This window comes from Centruroides vittatus, unplaced genomic scaffold (assembly GCF_030686945.1).
Source record: "Centruroides vittatus isolate TY-2023 unplaced genomic scaffold, ASM3068694v2 scaffold_464, whole genome shotgun sequence".
Taxonomy (NCBI): Eukaryota; Metazoa; Arthropoda; class Arachnida; order Scorpiones; family Buthidae; genus Centruroides; species Centruroides vittatus.
Window position 1 is genome coordinate 1,509,312 of NW_027122710.1, and position 20,362 is coordinate 1,529,673.

The 20,362-nt window shown below is 30.2% G+C and overlaps 1 protein-coding gene across 1 annotated transcript in view; it reads right to left on the reverse strand.

Annotated features, from left to right (window-relative positions):
- The window catches only part of LOC136989313 (DDB1- and CUL4-associated factor 8-like), a 47,136-nt gene extending 27,571 nt beyond the window's left edge, over window positions 1-19,565 (reverse strand). The window contains exons 1-2 of the mRNA XM_067287435.1: window positions 19,477-19,565; window positions 1,097-1,975 (exon numbers count right to left, since the gene is read on the reverse strand). Coding sequence (XP_067143536.1) covers window positions 1,097-1,936 — 840 coding nt within the window. The 5' untranslated portion in view covers window positions 1,937-1,975; window positions 19,477-19,565. The remainder of the gene's footprint in view (window positions 1-1,096; window positions 1,976-19,476) is intronic.
- Window positions 19,566-20,362: the final 797 nt, after the last annotated feature.

Below are 20,362 nucleotides of genomic sequence, written 5' to 3' on the forward strand. Positions count from 1 at the left end.
TGTATTACTTATAATTTTATAAATGTACACATCGGCCCAATAAAGTTTTCACCTTTGCGTCACAGGTAGGTGGTACTTTTATGTCATTCATGTGACTTTACATCATTTCTATCTGTAATCCTATTGATTTGAAATAAATTGCTCCACTCTGCACAGTAATGAAGGGTGATGGAAATGATTAAAAAAGGAATTTTGTAGTGATGTAAGCTTATAAAACTAATCTCTGCTCATGTCATTATTTTTCCATTTGTCACGAGTGTTTTTTATAATACAATAAACAACTTCTAATAACACTGTAGTGCGTAACACAGAGAAACACATTAAAACCTTTCACAGTGAGAGGTTTTAATCTGTGTCTCTGTGTTTTTTATTCTAAAATTGTAAAACTGTGACCATTGCAATATCAAATTATGATTGTATCATTGTTTACATAATTTTTCTTCCTTCTAATGTTTATTACGGTTTTATTATTGTAATTTGATCCAAAAAGCAATAAAATAAGCATATCTAGTTTCAGGTCACTGTAAATTGTCTCAAGTTTCAAGAATTGAAGTCTTCTTTCTAATGAAAGAAGAACTGGGTTCCATTTCAAGGTCATAGTAGTAAAAGTTTATTACTTTGGCAGGAGAGTGTCATTTGAGACATCCAACTGCTAATGTCAACAAAGTGCAAATTGTTTTATTATCCTGTAAACAAAACCTCCCTTTCCCTCCCCACGCCTAAGTGGGTCAAATGACAATGTTATTGTCTTATTGTATTCCAAAGAATGTTGTTCTTGACAGTTAGGAATCAGTTTTGTCAAAAATGTTTAATTTTAATTAAACTAGAAATAGATTATCTTAATAGCTTTGCTATAATTGATTAATTTGTTTCATTTACAAATATATTTTTATGATGTTTTAAATCAACTCATTTTAGAAATAATATATAAATTTTACAAATTATAATGTAAAAATTGTAATGAAAATGTTATCATCATTGATGAAACTTTTCATCAAATCAGATCAAATAAATATTAAAATTTTAACTCAATTGTTGTTATATAAAATTAATAATTTTGTGTTATATAATAAAACATTAATAATGTTTTACATACCTGAAATACATTGCTACGATGTCCACTATCATATAATAAGACTGGTTCATTGATGGCCCAGTCCCATATAACAATACTTAAATCATCTGAACCACTGACCAATTTAGTACCAGTAGTGTTAAAATGTAATGAATTAACACATCCTTCGTGCTTTTTCATTTTGTACATAAGTTCAAGTCGTTCAATCATATGTAAACTACTGTAGCTATTATATCTAAACCAATCATTAGAATAACGATTGGGAACTCCGTACTGACGATTAATAACTTCTTTACAAAGAAACCATTTATGTTTAGGTCTTTCAGTCTTTGGTGTTGGATCATAATCATCATCATCATCTGAACTTAATTTTACAGGTTCATCACTTTTTGTAGAAAGGAAATCTTCATCTGAATCATCATTTTTACTATCCTTTGCAGTAGACAAAGTACTTTTTTTATTTTTATGTGAAAAATCCTTAACAGGATCAGCTTCATTTTTAGTTTCAACAGTTCCAATTGAATAAGAACTATCAGGATTGCCTGAATCAGGAGAATTTTGGCCACTTGTTTTATGAGATTCTGCAATATTCTCGACAATTTCATTTTCACTTTCATCACACATTTCATCTGAAATTTTCTCTACATCGATTCCACTATCGTCTTTTTTCATTTTTCTTCTTGTCGCTTTTCCGGCTCTTAAATCTTGTGTTTCAGTCTGTTCATCTTCCAATTGCATATCTGAGGCTTCATTACTTTGTGATTTATCATTATGTTTGGTAGATTGTTCAACATCCATAGAGTCAGAAACATTCAGTGAACTGGAGGCAGATAAATCCTCATTTGAAGGTTTTAAAGACATTTTTCTTATGAATTTGGCAAACTAATAATTCTCTTATTTCTGAAAAAGTTAATATATTAAATAATTAATTTTCATATAAAAGTTTTTAAGAAATATAAAAAATTATTATTTGTATCAGTTTGTGTGACTCTTGCATAAATAACCCAATTAAATATTTTGAAACAAAAATAAAATATACACACACATTTTTTTAACAGTAAAAATACAGTGATGTGAATATACATGATGATATAATACAAGAATCATTAGAATGGTTTTTTTAGTCATTGCATGTTTGGATATTATCATCATCATCAAAGAAAATATAAATATCTATCTATAAATCTCAGTACAGATATTCCTGGGTTGCTGGCTACTCAAGTGCAGAAACAATATCACTGCCTATATTAATTTATTATTTAATTATGAATTTGATACTTCTGTATAATGATTTTAACCCCTTAACCTCCTATTCAAGTGCTGGAAGCATTGTGTAATAACTCTTGCTAGTCCTTTTTTAAACATTTTTAGCATCAGATCCTTTAAATATAACTTGTTGGACTTTATATTTAAAGTTCAATACTGTTTTGTTTTTCTATTTATATCTGTTCTTCACTGTTATGGAACACTAAATATCAAAAATATTCACAAATGAAAAGAAACAGTGAAATGTCTTCATATCTTGTCCTAATTCAACAACTTCAGGAACACAACAGTCTTTATGAGAGAAGGTGACCTTTTATTTGAGGCTACAGTATTTGTCTGCATTGTTATACAAAAGCATTCAAAAATTCCTAGGTGGTGGTACAATCACAATAAAAATATTTTAATTACTAATACATTAATTAATAAACAAAATGGCCAAGAACAATAATAAATATTTAAAAAATTATTCACAAAAAAAGAAGAAACAATAAACTAAACTAAATAAAACAAAAACAATAAAATGTGTTCAAATCTTGTCTTTCAACAACCTTTTATTAATTAATGTATTAGTAATTGAAATATTCTTAAATATCAATCAAATTAATCAGATAACCATTTCACAGGGGTCCCGATATTGATTGCCCATTGCAATTGCAACCCCCCTTTCTTTGGGTGTAGACAATTCCCCAAATTTCCCCATTAAATTGAAGTATAGAATTAGGAAAGGGAATCCTGATGGGCAGTCCAGTATCAAGACCTCTGGTTATCCGACAGTTAGAACACAAGGTCCTACCAAAATTCCTTCCCAGCATTGTCCTCTACAAATTGGAATTATAAAAAAGTGAATAGTTATGTAGATTACATCCCAGAAGAGCAAGCAAGCATCTGCTCCTATAAAACAGTAAAGGTTGCAAAATTTTCTAATTTTTGCTTCCATCCTGGGAAGCAAAAATTAAAAAATTTATGATCTGAACATTGCCACTGTATCTTCTATTTTGTAAACACTAAACTGAAATCTGGATTTTTTGGATCTGCAACTCCAAAAAATTGTTCCTTAAAATCCAAGTTTGGGGTGAATTCAAAAATGATAAACTAAAAACTTGAAACCTAAATTCAATTATTTTTAGTAGTCCCAATTCATTCTTAATTGTCCAACTATTAAAAATCCAATGTATAATTGGGGTAAATATTAAATCAAGAACTTTAAAATGGGATTTCACTGTATATTGAAATCATACAATATTAAGTTTAACAAATGTTTTGATTTTATTACAACTAAAAATATACACAAAACCAAAGTATTTTAACACAAATAAAAAGCAGAAAATTTACTTAATATATTGGTCATGGAGTTAATATTGTTATTTAAATATTAGTAAAAATTCTCCTAATTTCAGGGAAAATTGCTAAAACAGCTTAGAAAAATCTGGAGCAGATAGAGATAAACATGTAGAAATGAAGATCATGAGAAAAAGACCCTCAATAAGCTTCAGTGGGGCTTGATTAAATACTAGAAAACTATTGTTGAGATTTACAGATTAAAAATATTATATATTTAATTTGATGAAATTTAAAGTTTATCTATACAAACATTTCTAAATCCAATATATTTGTAATAAGCCAAATAACTACTGGATAACATCAGGCTACTTTTCCGCAATTATATTTAATTCATTTCTATTTGTCCTAGAGGGAGACATTACCTCATAAGGAAACTCTTTCCCTTGCTCCGCCAAAGGCACTACAGGGTTTTAGAGACTATGCCTTAATCATGGGCCTTGGTCTCTTACCCGAAGGCAGTCACGGACTCTTTTGTTTTTAGTTGGGGCGCTGAAAGACATCTCCTGGGCTCCCATCCATCCTCTTAGCCCCAGCTCACTAACTTGGCATAACTTTTGTTTATTGTGCAGCCTGTTCTGCATGGTAGACAGCTTTGTTCCCTTTAGCTCACTTTGTCTCTAACACTATCAGTATGATAGTCAGGCAGCGGGATCCTCCCTCCCTACAAGAAGAGGACCCATCAGTGCGTCCACTAAGTCAGGGTCTAAAGATCTAGAAGATCTGTGACCCTACGAAGCCGCCGCTGTTCTTCAGTGTCCTCGAACCGCTCATCGCACAAAAAGTGCGAGCGGAGCAGTACCTCTAACGACTCCTCCTGAGTGGAGGTTAAGGTACCATCGGGTTTTTTGATGGACTCCAAGACCGTACTACGTTTGAGTATGCCCACCACTAACTTGTAGGGTAGACAGAACGGGTTCTCGTCACTGATTTCCTGACAGAAACTGAGCCATGAGGTCTTTTTAGCATTGTTCAACTTATACTTGTACTCGGCACTGGCCCTCTGGAACTCCAGTTTCCTGGTAACCTGAAGGTCACTGTCCTTGCAATGTTGGAAGCGTCGGCGGAGCGCCCTCGTGCGCTTCCGTAGGACACTCAATTCCTGGGTCCACCAGGGAACTGACTGGTGTTTGTTGGGCCACCGTTGCACGAGTGTGCAGTCTTCCACTCCTCTGACTGACCATATTCTAGAAGAGAAGAATTGGCCAGGAGCAGGACTCAAACCTGCAACTGGCAACACATCTGTACAGTAAGTGGGAGTTGCAGGTTCGAGTCCAATTCTGAGCCAATTCCTTTCTTCCAGAATATTCTAAATTATTAAATTTAATAAGAGATGGCACCTAACGCCTCCCTCTAGGACAAATTATTTAGAAATGAATTAAATATAATTACGGAAAAGTAGCCTGATGTTATCAGGCAGTTATCTGGCTAAAGTTTACCATTGAGTAATCCTAGGATCTTGCATTACATACAATATTTATTTTAATAAAAAATGTTCTCTCTATTATGTTTTTCAGCTTTCGACTGCACTGTTTATTAGACAGCATCTATTATTCCTACTTTACTGTGAATGAGATATGATTATTATTCAAAGGCAACTATTAATGGAATAAATCTAGTAAATTTTTCACTTTATTGCTGTATAAAAAACAACATAACACTGATATTTTATTTTAATACAAAGTAAGAATGACAATACCTAATTGTAAATGCTATTTTTCAGTTTATAATAGACAGTGCACTTACTATTAGAGTGAGTTGTCTATTAATCTTTTCAACTTCTAATAACTTTATTACATGCCCTTATTAGAGGGCATTTAATAAGTTATTAGAGGCCACTGTTAGAATAAATATGATACACAAATATAGGAAGAGCAGAATTGAAAATATGAGAATATAAATTATATGTACTTATTTAGAAAAAAGTTGATCCTGTATTATCACTTAAAACATGGACAATAGGCAAAAAGCACAATATTTCTTTACTTTCCTATTTAAAAAAGTATGAAAAGTAAGAAAAACAGAATGAATATGAGACCTACAAAGTTCTTGCATGAATGTTATAAAATTCAAAAAGTAAATGACTTTATATTGAAGAACACACACATGCTTTTGGAACAAAAATAGAAATGAACCATTCAAAGTAAAAAGTGCTGTCACTTTCTACATTGAATGGTTACATGTACTACAGTATTGCCATATTGCTTCAAGAACTGTAAAAATTCTTAAATTTAACTTTAACATATTAAAATTTTTTATCATGACTTAGAAACTAATTAATAAAATCATCATACAGACTGGCATAAAAAGTGAACTGTGAAATTTATAAATAAGTAAATGATAACCAACTGATAACATTCAACAGGGTAAAAAAAAAAACTAAAATTAGTGGAAATTCTGACTTAAAGATTTATTTATTAATTAATGATAATTTATTTTTGCTTGAATTTTGAAATAAATCTTTAAATCAACGGTTAGCATAAAATTCAAGTAAGAAATACCAACAATTTTACATTACATATGATTAAAATGATTAACATTTAATGTTCAAAGCACTGGTGACAATGGCACATTATTAGCCACATATTGTGGCAAATAGTACAAAAAGTCAGCTTTTTGGCTACTTACCTAATGATGATGATAACAATCATCAAAGTTTCCTGTGTGTATTTTCTTGTTTCTAGAATCTGCTAATTGTGATAATTAAACAACCAATGATAATACCATAATTACATTAAACAGATTCTACTGCATAAAATATTGAATTTCTTTTACATGCTAAAAAACTTAAATTTCTTAAATTTAAAATTTTACTTATTAAAATTTGTATCACTGTAATGATGACAACATAGTTTTGCAATTTGAAATTTAAGCAACAAAAATTAGGCAAAATTCTTTATTTCATAAAACAAGTATTTTCAACTAATTCATAATCAAGGTTTAAACTTGACATTAGACTCAAAATAACGGTTTTATTTATTGCATACAAAATATACTACTTTTTGCAAGACAAATATTATCCTGCAGAAAGTACAATTTTCAAGGACAATAAATATTGCCCTTGAAAGGGTATCTGCAGTCAAGGCTATGCTTCAAAACTTCAGCTGCTATTTAAATGTATTGAAACAAAATAATTTTTAATAAAAACTAGACATAAGAAGGCATTAAACATACAATTATATTCAAATCTTTTATCACATAGTATATTTTAAAACTGAATTATCATTAATTTTTACTGCCTTTTATAATGTCACTCATTTTAAAATCAGTTTTTATATTATAAAAATTTTAAAATACAATTAAAAATAATAGTAAGTATTCATTAATCAAGATAAAAATAAATCAGTACTTTAACATCTGAATAATCAAGAACACCTCTAGAAAAGAGATAGTACCATATGTTTTTACTGTACATTAAACAATGATTTATAAAATGTTATATTTAGCTCATGAGAATATTTTGGTACTTGTTACTAAATTTTTCTTCGATTCTAGTTGTATTCAGTGAGTAATGTGTTTATCATTCTGTTATATTTAAATTCTTGTATTATTTCCTGTTCATACATTATCATCCCTACTTGTCAAAATAAAAATTATAGCTCATCATTATCATTTGATCCTAAATATCAACAGTTTTTCAAAAAAAAGTCATGGTAATTTTTGAAAAATCCATATCATTTCCTTTTCTTCTCAATAAAAATTTTAGAAAAAGTGCTCACAAGAAAAATAATACAGCCTTAACTTTGTGAGGGAAAACCTGACTTTGTTTTGTTCTTGATCACTTATTTTGTTAGTTATGTTAATTTTGCAGATTTTGTTTAGTTCAGGGCAATAATTCACTTCCCAACTAGAAAGACATACTACAAATGGTAAGATGCTTTTGAATTTTGTCTTTAACTATCACATAAAGTTTTTTATGCTTATTTTAAAAATGGCAAGTAATTTGGAAATTTAGTGACTAATAAATCTGTTTTAACCAAAAATGTACTAAAGTTCAAAGAAAATTAATGCATTATTAATGCCACATATCATCATTAACACAAAAACCTCAAAAGTGTCAAATAAGTTTTGTTATAGTTGTGTAGATCCTTGGAATATGAATGTTTTGAAAAATCTCAGAAACATTTAACCAATAGGATTGGCTATACTGTTATGTATAAGCTTTTATATAATTCTCAATCTGCATTGTTGAGGAAACCTTGTAAATAATTATATGATTATAACTTAATAAATCCTCACACAAAAAATGTTACACTAATATATTCAATATTAATTACCTTTTTTTGCTCCTATAAAATTTGATTTTTGGTGCTTTTATAGGTTGTCATGTGTCAATGATTTGTAATTTAATGTACTTTTTTGTTAATAATAATAAAGTAATAGATTATTGCCATGTATAAGAACTTAAGTTATTCTCAAGTAGTAATAGAAACTAGTGGTGTGACAAGCGTCCCACTTCAAAGTGACCCTGACATGCTTAACCCCTCGAGATCATTTCAGATATTCCTTAGTACAAATACACTACAAACAAACTATATTTTGCAGATGTAGTCTGCTCAAATGATAAGCAGAATTTGTAGATTTGATTCCTATCCCAGGTCAATCTTTTCATCCAGAATAAATTAGTGTAAATTTAATGCTAAAATGATTGTAATTATTAGTATTAATTAGTACAAGATAGTGGCCTAGCTGCCTATCTTTAGACCAAATTACTTTGTTTTGATATTTAACAGTCCAAAATAATTCAGTAATTGAAGAATTGTTTATATTTTCATAACAGAATTGAACATGAGAGACTACTTTAACTTAAGATTTCAAACAAGTTCAGAAAATTATCAATCACTGCTTTTGAATATGCTATCTTTAAATTTTTCCCTTTTTAACTGACATAAAATCATCATTTATACTGGTTAAGTAGAATTAATCACAATGTTATACTGAATGATGCTTAAATTATTCATGCACCCAGAATGTTTATAATAATCAGAGATAACAAGAGGCCTGAGCTTCATAATTCATATACAAACATCACAAAACCTGATATATTTGTAATAAGCCAAACAGCCACCAGATTACATCAGGCTACTTCCAGAATATTCTAAATTATTTATTAATTTAATTATAATTATTAAATTTAATAAGAGATAACACCTAACGCCTCCCCTCTAGTGACAATTATTTAGAAATTGATTAAATATAATTGTAGAAAAGTAGTCCAATGTAATCCAGTGACTGTTTGGCTTCATATTTTGACTGCTTTACTTCATAATTCAGGCAAAATGCATATAGTATTGTTGATATAGTAAATACAGCAGTAAAAAATAAAATAAATATTTTACTTTTTACTGCTGTATTTTGCTCAAAAGAAAAAGATTTAATCTTTTTCTTTTGAGAATTATTCTCTGTCTTTACCAAATTTTGGATTTAATCTATTTAACAAAAAAATCTGAAGTGAAATAATACCAATTCCATCAATTTTAAAATTTTTTATATCTTTATTTTAAAACATTATTTTTATTATTATATAACTTTTGGGTACAACTTTACTTCATAAAAATTATGATAATAAATTTAATGTTATTGTTATGTACTATCACTTACATCCAAAAATAACTTCACCTTCAACCAAAGTAAAAGCAAAGTAGAGTAAATTATAAAGTCATTATTTTTGACAGAAGAATTTTGAATCCCAATTCAACATCTAAAAATAGCTTCCAAACTGAATAAATTAAAATTTATAAATTTTTATATATAATCTACATTCCTTAAACTAAACTTTTTAAAAAAAGAAAAAAAAATATGCTGAAATTGTTAAAATAAAAACAATAAAAAAAAATTTCAAAGTTTTCTGTAAATAGCAAATCAACTAAAATTCATCATATTTAATTTTTACAGACCATCACCAAATATTAACATAAAGCCCACAATTAAAATTATCAATACTGACTTCTATAACTCAGTTTATTTCTCGATCTTCATAACAAATATCAGATAAAGGAAAGAAAACACACTGAGTGCAGCATTAACAGTTTTTTATTTTCACTAGAGCTTTCAACAAACTTATGTTCATTCATCTTCATTACATTTAAAAACAGAATACGATGTTCTAATGTAAGTGGAAAACATATTACTTAAATTAAAATTAAAAACTGTTATGAGCATGCAACAAAATTTGATTACGCTAGATGTTGTAACGTCATGCAGCACATGTGGATATAGACCCACATTAAAGGCGTGATAGCAAACATATATCACTATTTAACCATTAAAAAACTCTTAATGCCACACTCAGTGTGTTTTCCTTCTTTTTATGCCTTAAAATATAGCCTGATAAAATCTGGCAGATTGGTTAACTCTAATTTACTACAAATTGTATTGATTTCTTTTTGGGAACCTTTATTTGAAATAAAGCTCAAAATTATCAAATCAAAAATATTCAGGTTGATTCAACTCTTATTATTTCAAATTATCACCAAGTATCACCGGTGGAATCATTTTTATTTTCAAAAATTTCAAGTATCACCAGTGGAATCATTTTTATTTTCATTTTTTATTTTTCATTTTTTACTTCTTATTTCCACTATAACGATTTTATTGTATATTTCTTTATTTATATTACCATGTTCTTCCTTTTTTGTTTTTATTTTTTTGTCCGTTACTAATGATTTGAATTTTTTCAAACAATTGTATTCTTTTAATGGAATGATAATGTTCCTTTTTTCGAAAGTTAAAACCTGAAGATGGCTTATTGAGTAAGCCGAAAACGTTAGTTTTCTCAATAAAATTATCTCAGCTATAAGTAAAACGTGTTATTTTGTGAATTAGACTAATTATTGGCTGAGCTAGTATCTGCTTTATCTTATTATTTCTAACATTATTGGCATACAGAGTGCTAAGTTCATAGACTGAATTTATTAACAGACTTTAAAATATTCCTCCACGATCTATACAAATTTTTGCAGACTATTAATTCATGTATTTCATGCTTACGAAAAGATCTTTTAGAATGCTATTTAGTTTTTTCTGTACAGCCTCTTGAATTTCTAACGTTGTCTCCTTTTCAAAACAAATTTTAATCTTGGAAACAGGAAGTAGTCAGTTGGGGCTTGTCTAACTGCTGAGGACTCCTGTTCCCCAAATTAAAATTTACTGTAAAAGACAGACAATTTCAATCAATTTTGGAAATCTTAGAGGCTGTATGGAGGGAAATAAAAATAAACAGCATTCTAAAAAAGTCTGACATGAGTGTCCCATCACTACTATTGTAGTATGTACAGTACCATCAGGCATCTGATTGGCCACTCCTGTCATTAGATTCAATAGGCTTGCACTGCAGATATCAATGAATTAAAGCATATTTAATGACATAACTCTATCATAAACCTTATAACCGGTGAAAGTCTGTTTAATTTTCTACGGCAAACGTTTTCAGACTCCACTCTGGGTCCATTCTCAAGCCTAAATTCTCTTCAAAACGATTTTTGACCAATCGAATACTTATTACTCGGAATCGTGTGCCATTCGAAAATTCAAAAATGTTCCATTAGATTCTGTAGAAACTTTACCCGAAAACACGTTTTCTTCGTTCACTTTATAAATCTTAAAAAGTTCAAAACTCTTTAATAAAAAGACCACAATTTTTCGGGTAAAGTTTCTACAGAAGCTAGTGGAACATTTTTGAATTTTCGAATGGCACACGATTCCGAGTAATAAGTATTCGATTGGTCAAAAACCGTTTTGAAGAGAATTTAGGCTTGAGAATGGACCCAGAGTGGAGTCCAAAAACATTTGCCGTAGAAAATTAAATAGACTTTCACCGGTTATAAGGTTTATGACAGAGTTATGTTTACAACCTGGTGTTTATAGGAGTTTATTTATATTTAATGACTATTATTATTTATATGTTGGATACTTTTTACAGTTTTCTTTAATCATTTTCTGCCTTTAGATTTAGTTTTACCATTTTTATGGTTTTCATTATCTTGTGAAACATTATATCATAATTTTAGTTCATTCCATTACTGATAAATCAGTCCTCACTGTTTATAAAGCTATAAATAACACTAGCACATACAGAAGATATCATTAGAGGACTTGATCTGAGACTGGAACAATTACACCTTGCATCCCAAATTTGCATTAGCACATTCATACATCACTAGACTCAACAGTTTTTATTATGGAACCCAAAATTTTATTGGTGGAACTCTAGGGTTCCACAGAACACAGTTGAGAACCCCTGGGTTAGGGAAAGAAAGACAAGAACATGACACTGATTAGATTATAAAATAAATAAATACAGAGTTGTCAAAAGTCTTTCTTTGATTTAAATAAACTGTAAAAAATGAACCAAGTTAGTTAGAAACATAATTTTTTCAAACAACATTCTTGAAATTCAGAATTTGTTTCCCTGTCATCAATGCACCTCATTGTAGGTTCTGTTTGAAGTGAGGATTAATTCTCTAATAATAAGAGTAATCAATAATCAATCATTCCATTGAAAAACATTAATACTTTTTAAATTTAAAATTATTAAATTAACATTACAAATCCAGCAACAAGTTGCATAACTTTCCCAGAAAAAATTTAAAATTGTGGTGGCACCATCTGTTATGATATTTTATAAAAAAAAAACTTTTTATTCTTAATTATTATAAAATGGCAAAATGCTTAATTTTCAGAGTAGAAATGAGTTTTATAAAAAAAAATTGTAAATGCTAGTAACCAGTAAAATCTTCATTTTAAGTCCGACCCCATTCAAGATATTTTATGACTCCCCTTCCCTTTGCCCTCTAACCAATTAAAATTTAACAGTATCAATCCCCCTAATACACAAACTTCTTTGCAAAATTTCAGATATTTTCAACCAAAAACAGAGAAGTTAAGCTTTACATTGCATGAACAAAACAGTGTCCCCACACAAACATCCACACACACAAAAATAACTGAATTTTTTTTGCATTTTTTGACATTTTAAGGTCCTGAGTCCAAAAATGTAAAAATCTAGGGAGTCATTTTTTGACCTATTGCCATACTTTTCCTCTGTTATATATAACAGCTAGAAAAGTAAATTTGAATAATGTTCAAAGAAATGATAGCTTTGTTAAACCAATAATTCAGGATAATCATGACAACACATCCAGTTCCATTACAAATCACTAGGTTCTGTATATTTTCGTCTGAAATTTTTATTCAAACTGAAAACGTTCTGTTAGAGTACTAATAGATTTTTTTGAAATACAGTATATATCTTTTAAAGAATAAGCTCCAATCACATTCACAGCTGATTATCATATTTGATCTATTAATTTTCAGTACTATCAGCCTGTTTTTGAAAGAAATTTTTCATTTTTGAACAAGATTTATTACATTATCAACTATTCCATATTATTTTGTTAACTAAATTGCACTTGAAAGAATGTTTGATGTGAAATAATTGTATAGTAAGTCAATTAATTTACCAACTAATAATTGAAGTGCAACCATCTGAAATATTAAAGTCATTGCAACTATTTGCTCAGAATTGCATCAGAATAGAATTGCCAAGAAATGGCAGTTCTATTCTATACAAGACCTATAATCCACATTAAAAAAATAACAAAATATTGTCTTGAATCAATACCAAGAAACTTAATATAATCAAAATTATCACAGTACATTACTAAATGAAACGGTTACCTAAGTATACGAGGTGACTATCTGGAGACACAGAGGGAACAGAGAAAAAGAAAGTATGTAGTATCCAGGCACTTTTAATTTAAGAATACCATGTAGTTAAAGGAAGTAGGTGTTATCTGCCACTTGCACTAGTTTTAAGTCAACTACATAGCCAATCATGCAATTCTTACATATCACACAAGCAGGCCTGCTAGAATACAATGTGGCAAAAGAGACCCCGATCCTGTTTTTATTACTGTGGCACAATTATGCAGTATACCTTCTATTGAATAAACCAATACAGATTGTAGGATTTCTCACTGACTAACAGTGACAGAAGAGAAAACAAAACAATCAAAGCTTTTCACTTCTTTGTGTATAAATCAAATTGTGACTACTAAAATTAATAGCAGTAATCCAATATGATTGATGGCTAAATGGGCTAAGCAGTTAAGGTGTCAACCTACTACTCTTAGGATCCAAGGCTAAATCCAGGTATGTCAAAAAATCCAAGGAATTTTTTGGAAGGTACAGTACCAACCCTATTCCTCACCACCAGTCATCCTATGAAAGGCCTGATAAAAAAGGTCCTCTCTGTGCCTATAAGGCAGGGGGCAGGGAACTTTTTTAGCCATTACCCCAAAATATATTTGTGTAAGTTGACATTACCCCCCTCATTTTGAAAAGGAGAAAATCGACACAAATTTAAAATAAATACTATTTATTGAATCATTTTACACTGAAAATAATAAATAATAGACAAACCAAATAAAATTATCATTTTGGAACACAATAATTTCATTGAAAACTTTTACTCTAGGTTTTAGAAAAATTCTTTATTACCCCAATAATTTCATTTTTACCCCATTTGGGGTAATTTACCCCGTTTCCCCGACCGCTGCTATAAGGCAAAAACAGTAAAAAAAAAAAACTTGATTGAGGCAATTTATGTAATTTATTTTTCAACATTTTCAGTTTAAGTTGGCAGTAGTTTTCAACCAGGACACTGCAAAGTGAATTGATGGAAGGTGATCTGTCAAAGAGGAATGCCTCTTGGGAAGACTTTCTTTGGGAATAGGCCCTATTTAGGTGTTAAGAAAAAGAAAACCTGGAAAAACTCCATGTGATCATCCATTGATACAGCCCTCACACCCAACTACCAGTGTTCAATGATTTTATCACTCAGCCAATGGTAGGTATTCGTGCCATGAAATATAGTGCTCAGCAGTGTCATAAACACCTGCAATGTTCTCATTCAGATAAAACAAACAAAGGTGCTCACTGAATGATATCAACAAAATTTTTCTCATGTTTTTGATTTGTTTTTTTGTTTTATCTTTATATTTATGTACCAAACAAGACAGGATTCTTACTAATTTTTGTATGGCCTACAACTTTCTAATTGACATTTTTAGTCTTGAATGCAGTGTTTTAGATATTTTTTAAATGACCTTGAAAATGCCCTTTGAGGTCAATTTTATGGTCACTGTTGGATTTGCCATGCATCATAATATATACTCCCAATCACACTTGCCAACCTTTAGTATGGGGAATAACCAAGACATTGATTAGAAAATGCTAATTTTTGAATAAAAATGATGATAGCATAAAAAGTGAAAAAAAAATTTTTTAACTGATATTAAAACAAGGCTTATATTAAATACCTTTCATAAATAAAATTTAATTTATTCCTGCATATATTATTTTATAAAGCTATAAGCTCTCTGCCTATAATTTTTGCACTACTGATAGAGACCTCTTGCAGTAAAATAGTGAACTTTGTAGTGTTACACTACAAAGCCATGTTAGCTCAATCGTAATCAGTTACGATTGAGCTAACATGGCAAAATCGGTGAATTTTCTTCTGAAATAAAGAAACAAAATATTTGTAGTATAGTAGGATGTAATAAGTTTTACAGTAATACCACAGTAGTAGTATTTTTTTAAATTTTTTCCGAATGAATAAAAGACACAGAAGAAACGTATGGATTAATGCTGAACTTTTATTTGTCCATCTTCATTAATTATAAAAGCATTCCTAAGGTTAGATGGATATTTTATTTCCAATAAACAATAATGTCTGTCACTGTTTCTGATAATGCCATCTAGAGAATAGCATAGCCATGGCATTTCTGGGCAATGCACTCTTCATTGAGCAGATACTATCTAAAGAGTTTTCCATCAGTATACTATATTTGGATCAGCTGGAGATATGTGTTGGTTTGTTTTTCTATCTTTTTCTTGTTCCAAAAATGTGGCTAAGCCTTGTTGCTAGTTATTATTCATTTTTAAAGTTGCTGGTTTATTCCAAGCTTGTGATAAGCTTGTTCTTGGTTCTATTTTTTCTTCTTTACCAATAAAAAAGTAAGATGTGCTGCATGCTTGCAACTACCAAGAAGTCCTGTCCTACATCAAAATGAATTAATCATTTTCCATTGGTCATTAAGCTGAAAAAAATAATATATGGCCATTAAGTTAATATGCTTATGTTAATTCTTTTATCAGTTCTCTTGTGTCCTATGATGGTGAATCTCCTAATGTTGAATGAGTGCAAAGGGTGCAGTCAATCTACCGAAGATGACAAATTGAGGATGTGAAGTTTGATCCGGAGAATGTGGGTTACCCAGCAGAGATGGAGGTTCTCTTAGAGTCAAATTGGCAGCACAGCAGTGGTACATGGTGGCAGCCAACACAGACTCAATGATAGATCAACGGCTTGAACTTCGACTTCAGCAATGTTGACAACTCACTTTGTTGGTACCCTACAGCGACTTCTAGACACTGGCAACAATGACTAACTTGCTTTCAATGGCAGCGACTCACCTTGTCCTTGCAAGTCATTCCCATTTATACAATTCAGACCCAAGATCCAAATCTTCCTATTGCCTTCATTGGCTCTCACTTGTTGCTAGGGTCCAAGTTCAGATTGGAGGGAATGAATGTCTTCCTCATTCCCACACTAGAGCTATCACTTCTCCCAGCATTCACTTATGAACCCCTGGGGAGATAGTCCATAATTAGCAAACTCCCTCAGGTGAGGACCTGTAATCAGGGAAGGGAGGTGTTTTATCTCCCAAAAGTCGGGACATCTGGACCGATTACCTTATTGTCGCGTAAAGTGCTTTCCTTGTCTCTCTTGTAAATTCAGCTGGAAATTGCCAGTTTTATGAATCTCAACTTTTTCATTGATTATTTTCCCAGCTTAATTTCTCACCATGACATTGTCTCTCCCATTTCCAGTTTGGCAAAATACATTAACTTTTACAATTGTGTTTTTGAAGACTGCAAAAAAAGAAGACAAAAACGTAAACAAGTGAGGGGTTACAGACCTCTCACGAATATCTCACAAAGGGTAGTGTGAAATTCTGGGGTGGTGTGAAACCCCTCATTCAGAGCTTAAATCTTACCCATTGCTGTACAGTACATATCAACTGGCATCCCATTAACAGAAAAGTACCTAAATGGCTTAAATATTTAAATAACATGGATATAGCCTTCTATTATGCTTGTCACCAATTTTGACCTTCAAGATCAAAGGAAAGCACTCTCCCATCGATTGATTATAGAGACTTAAAACATAGCTGAAGTAGTGATAAAAGTTTTCCAAAACACACAACTTATGAAGGTCACTTTTGAAAAAGAAAAATGAAGTGATATGGGTTTGATAGTGAGAATGAAATCAGATATATTATTCACTTTAACACATTAGAATGTTTATCAAATCAATAATTATAATAATCCTTATGTTGCTTAAAGTATCTAGGATTAAAGTTTGTTGCATATTATCATAGTTTAACAATAGAATATGGATTATCATCATCATAAATCACTCTGATTACAAATTCTATAATGATTTATATTTAGAACATAAACTGTGTTTTAATAATAAACAATTATTATAAGTATATAAGTGTATTATATATATATGTATGTGTGTGTGTGTGTGTGTGTGTGTGTGTGTGTTTTAAAATATAAAATTAAAGATAAAAATGAGTTAACATTATTTAATTTCAATATTACTAAGATGAATAACTGAACCAAACCAAACCATACCAGTAAAAATATTTTTAAAAAAGAGGAGAGGAAGTTTACAGCATAAATATTTTTAAGTAACTCATCAGATAAAATTAATACTTGTTTAAAAAAAACTCAAATTAATATAATAATTAAAACATTACTGACTGCTGTATTATGTTCTTTATTACTGACTGTCATTGAATTACTTGTTACCAAACATTACTTTGTGAAATGTGAATAAATGAAAAATATTACTTAAGTTTAGACAATATTCTTGTTTTAAATTTTAAATAACAACTAACAACACAAAAGTTTTTGTGTTATTTTGTCTAGTATGACAATTATATATAATCAATAAATTTCCTTTTCCTTTTGAGGTGATTGTTTTCAATAATAGATAGATGACATTCAAGAAATTAAGTAAAATTAAGTAAATACAATTCTGTTAATCACCAGGGTAATCTATTTGCTTTGGAAGATTTACAAAAATTTCAATTAAATGAATTAAATTTTTAGATTGTTCTCTTAACTTTCTCTAATAATATTCTCCAATTACTTTTTTCTTAAAATAATTACTGCAAAATTCTTAACATAACAGATTTAATTTTCACTCATCCTTATTTAATTCATGTATTACAATTATATTTAATTGTTAATTTTTCATATTCAACATTTAATTGTATAATGCTTTATCATCTAATAATGCATAATATGCTTTCACTTTATGTAAATAGTGAATTATCAGCTTATCTAAACCTTGACTTCTTTACTGATTCTAGTTAAAGCTTTATCGTTTTATTTCCTTATTTTAAGTTTATTTTCAAGTCTTTATTGTATGACAGATTTGCTAGTTATGCAAAAACTGCACATTTCCACTACAGTTTCCTTCTGCAATTGACAACGACATTCAATTTATCAGAAGTCATTATTTTTGTTTTGAATTTTAAGTAATAACTAGCAACATGCAAAGTTTTTGTTACTTTGTATGAAATGACAGTTATATTTAATCAATAAAATTTTTTTTCACAATGTTTTTGTTTTCAATTTGTCATCATAATCAAACTTTTTACAATATAGTAGATTATCAATTAACTGGCACCCATAGGGATTGGGTAGATGCCAGAAAAATATAAGGCATGTTTCCTTGTCAAGCAGCTAAGTAAGCAAACCAATGACATAGTTCGTTTCATATTGGCTTGCTTACTTCATTACTTGACAAGGAAATACATCCACAGTTTCTAGTTGCTCGAGAGTTACTATTAAAAACAAGCCTAACTAATACTGCACTCCACACTAAACCATACAGACTTGATAACAATATTGAAATACAGTAATTAAAAGCAAATAATGATAAAACTTAATATAACAGTTTTTTTTTTATAAAAGCAGCTAAACACACGACAAATAGGCAGGAATACGAGACATGCTTTAAGCTTGCATTTCTGCTAGAAATTGTTTTTAATTTTTATTTAAATCATTAGTTCTTTGATTTTTTTTGCCAGTCGCTCGAATTTCGTCTAACAAGGAGTCTACCTCATCTTAATTCGTAATAAATTCATTAACACTCCAGTCTTTAATTATAAATCAAACAATGGCTTCATTTGGAGTACAACAATTTAATAGGATTTTTTTACATTTTTATATTATATAATTGTACTCCAAATAAAGTAATTTCTGATTTAATTGTTTCGAACTGTAAATTTACTATTAATAAAACATGACTGACAACTCAATTGCACAACCTGAATTAGTATTTATAGCCCCTATTTATCTAATTTAATGAGGAAAAATCCATTTTTATCCACAATATTGAGTGTATTTTACCGAAATAACTCTGTTTTTCTGCTATTTTTAACCTGTCTTCGGCTCGTGTACAGTAAATAAACAAATCACCTTCCAAATCTCAATTATTTCAACAAAATTGTGGAAGAAGGAAAATGGCTCAAGAACTTTTTGATAGACAAGCACATGAAATGGTCGAAGATTAGTTCTTTTTTGAACAGAATTAGAAGAAATTTAGCTTAAAACACGTCGGAGATCTTTAATTAACATCTAACGCGACTTTTAATAAACATTAATTTATAATAATTACGTCGTGACATAAAAATATTAAGAGCTCGTACCTCTGCGAACATCTAAAACTTAAATCAATGACGAAACTTCTATTCACTCTTCCCAACTTATTTGTAAACACTAACTGCGAACTTGAAAACTTGAACAAAAATATTCGTTTTATTTAAATTAATATTGTATTAATATTCCTTACGACGGGATATTTAATAATATTTTATAATTGATTATATATCTTAGAGAATATATTTTCGGTAATTTTTATTTTGTAATAGAAATGTCTTATAATTCGTGATTTGTAAAGATTTTATTAAAAATTTGGAGAAAAATAATATAAATTTAGATTATCCAAGGCAAAAGATGTGTCCGAAAACTCATGAAACATGTCTGGGGTTGCATGCTCGGATCCGATCCTGGGCCCCCCAGAATCTGTCATCCGCCCTCGGCACAATGCATTGAGGTTAAATGGCTTATCCCAATTATATCCAAAATGGAATCGTCAGTATTGAGAATGAGAAAAGATTAAGAAAAATGACTCGTCGACCCGCGTTTAAATTACGGTCGGATGAGGCTTATTTACTTTTTTAACTCTTTCTGCTCTGTGGCACTAAGAGGGCCATTTTAGCAAGTCTATTTTAGGTTCAGCGGACTCACAATGTGGCGACCGGGTGATGATAAAAAGGCCCGATATATCCGAATGGATTCCCTCCCAGAGAATTCTTGGGGTTTTTCGACCCGTTCGGATTCGATTCCAAGGCCGCCAGAGTATTAGGCTGTCACCCTAATTGCGCGACCATCCGGCTGTAGGATGAAGCGGTTATGCTGTTTGCTACCACTCTGGGGAATCCGGGATCGAATCAAGGAAGTAACCGCTCATCATCAGAAATTTTTCGGACATGTAGTCATCCCGGATGTATTGGATCCTGTCCTTCACCATTC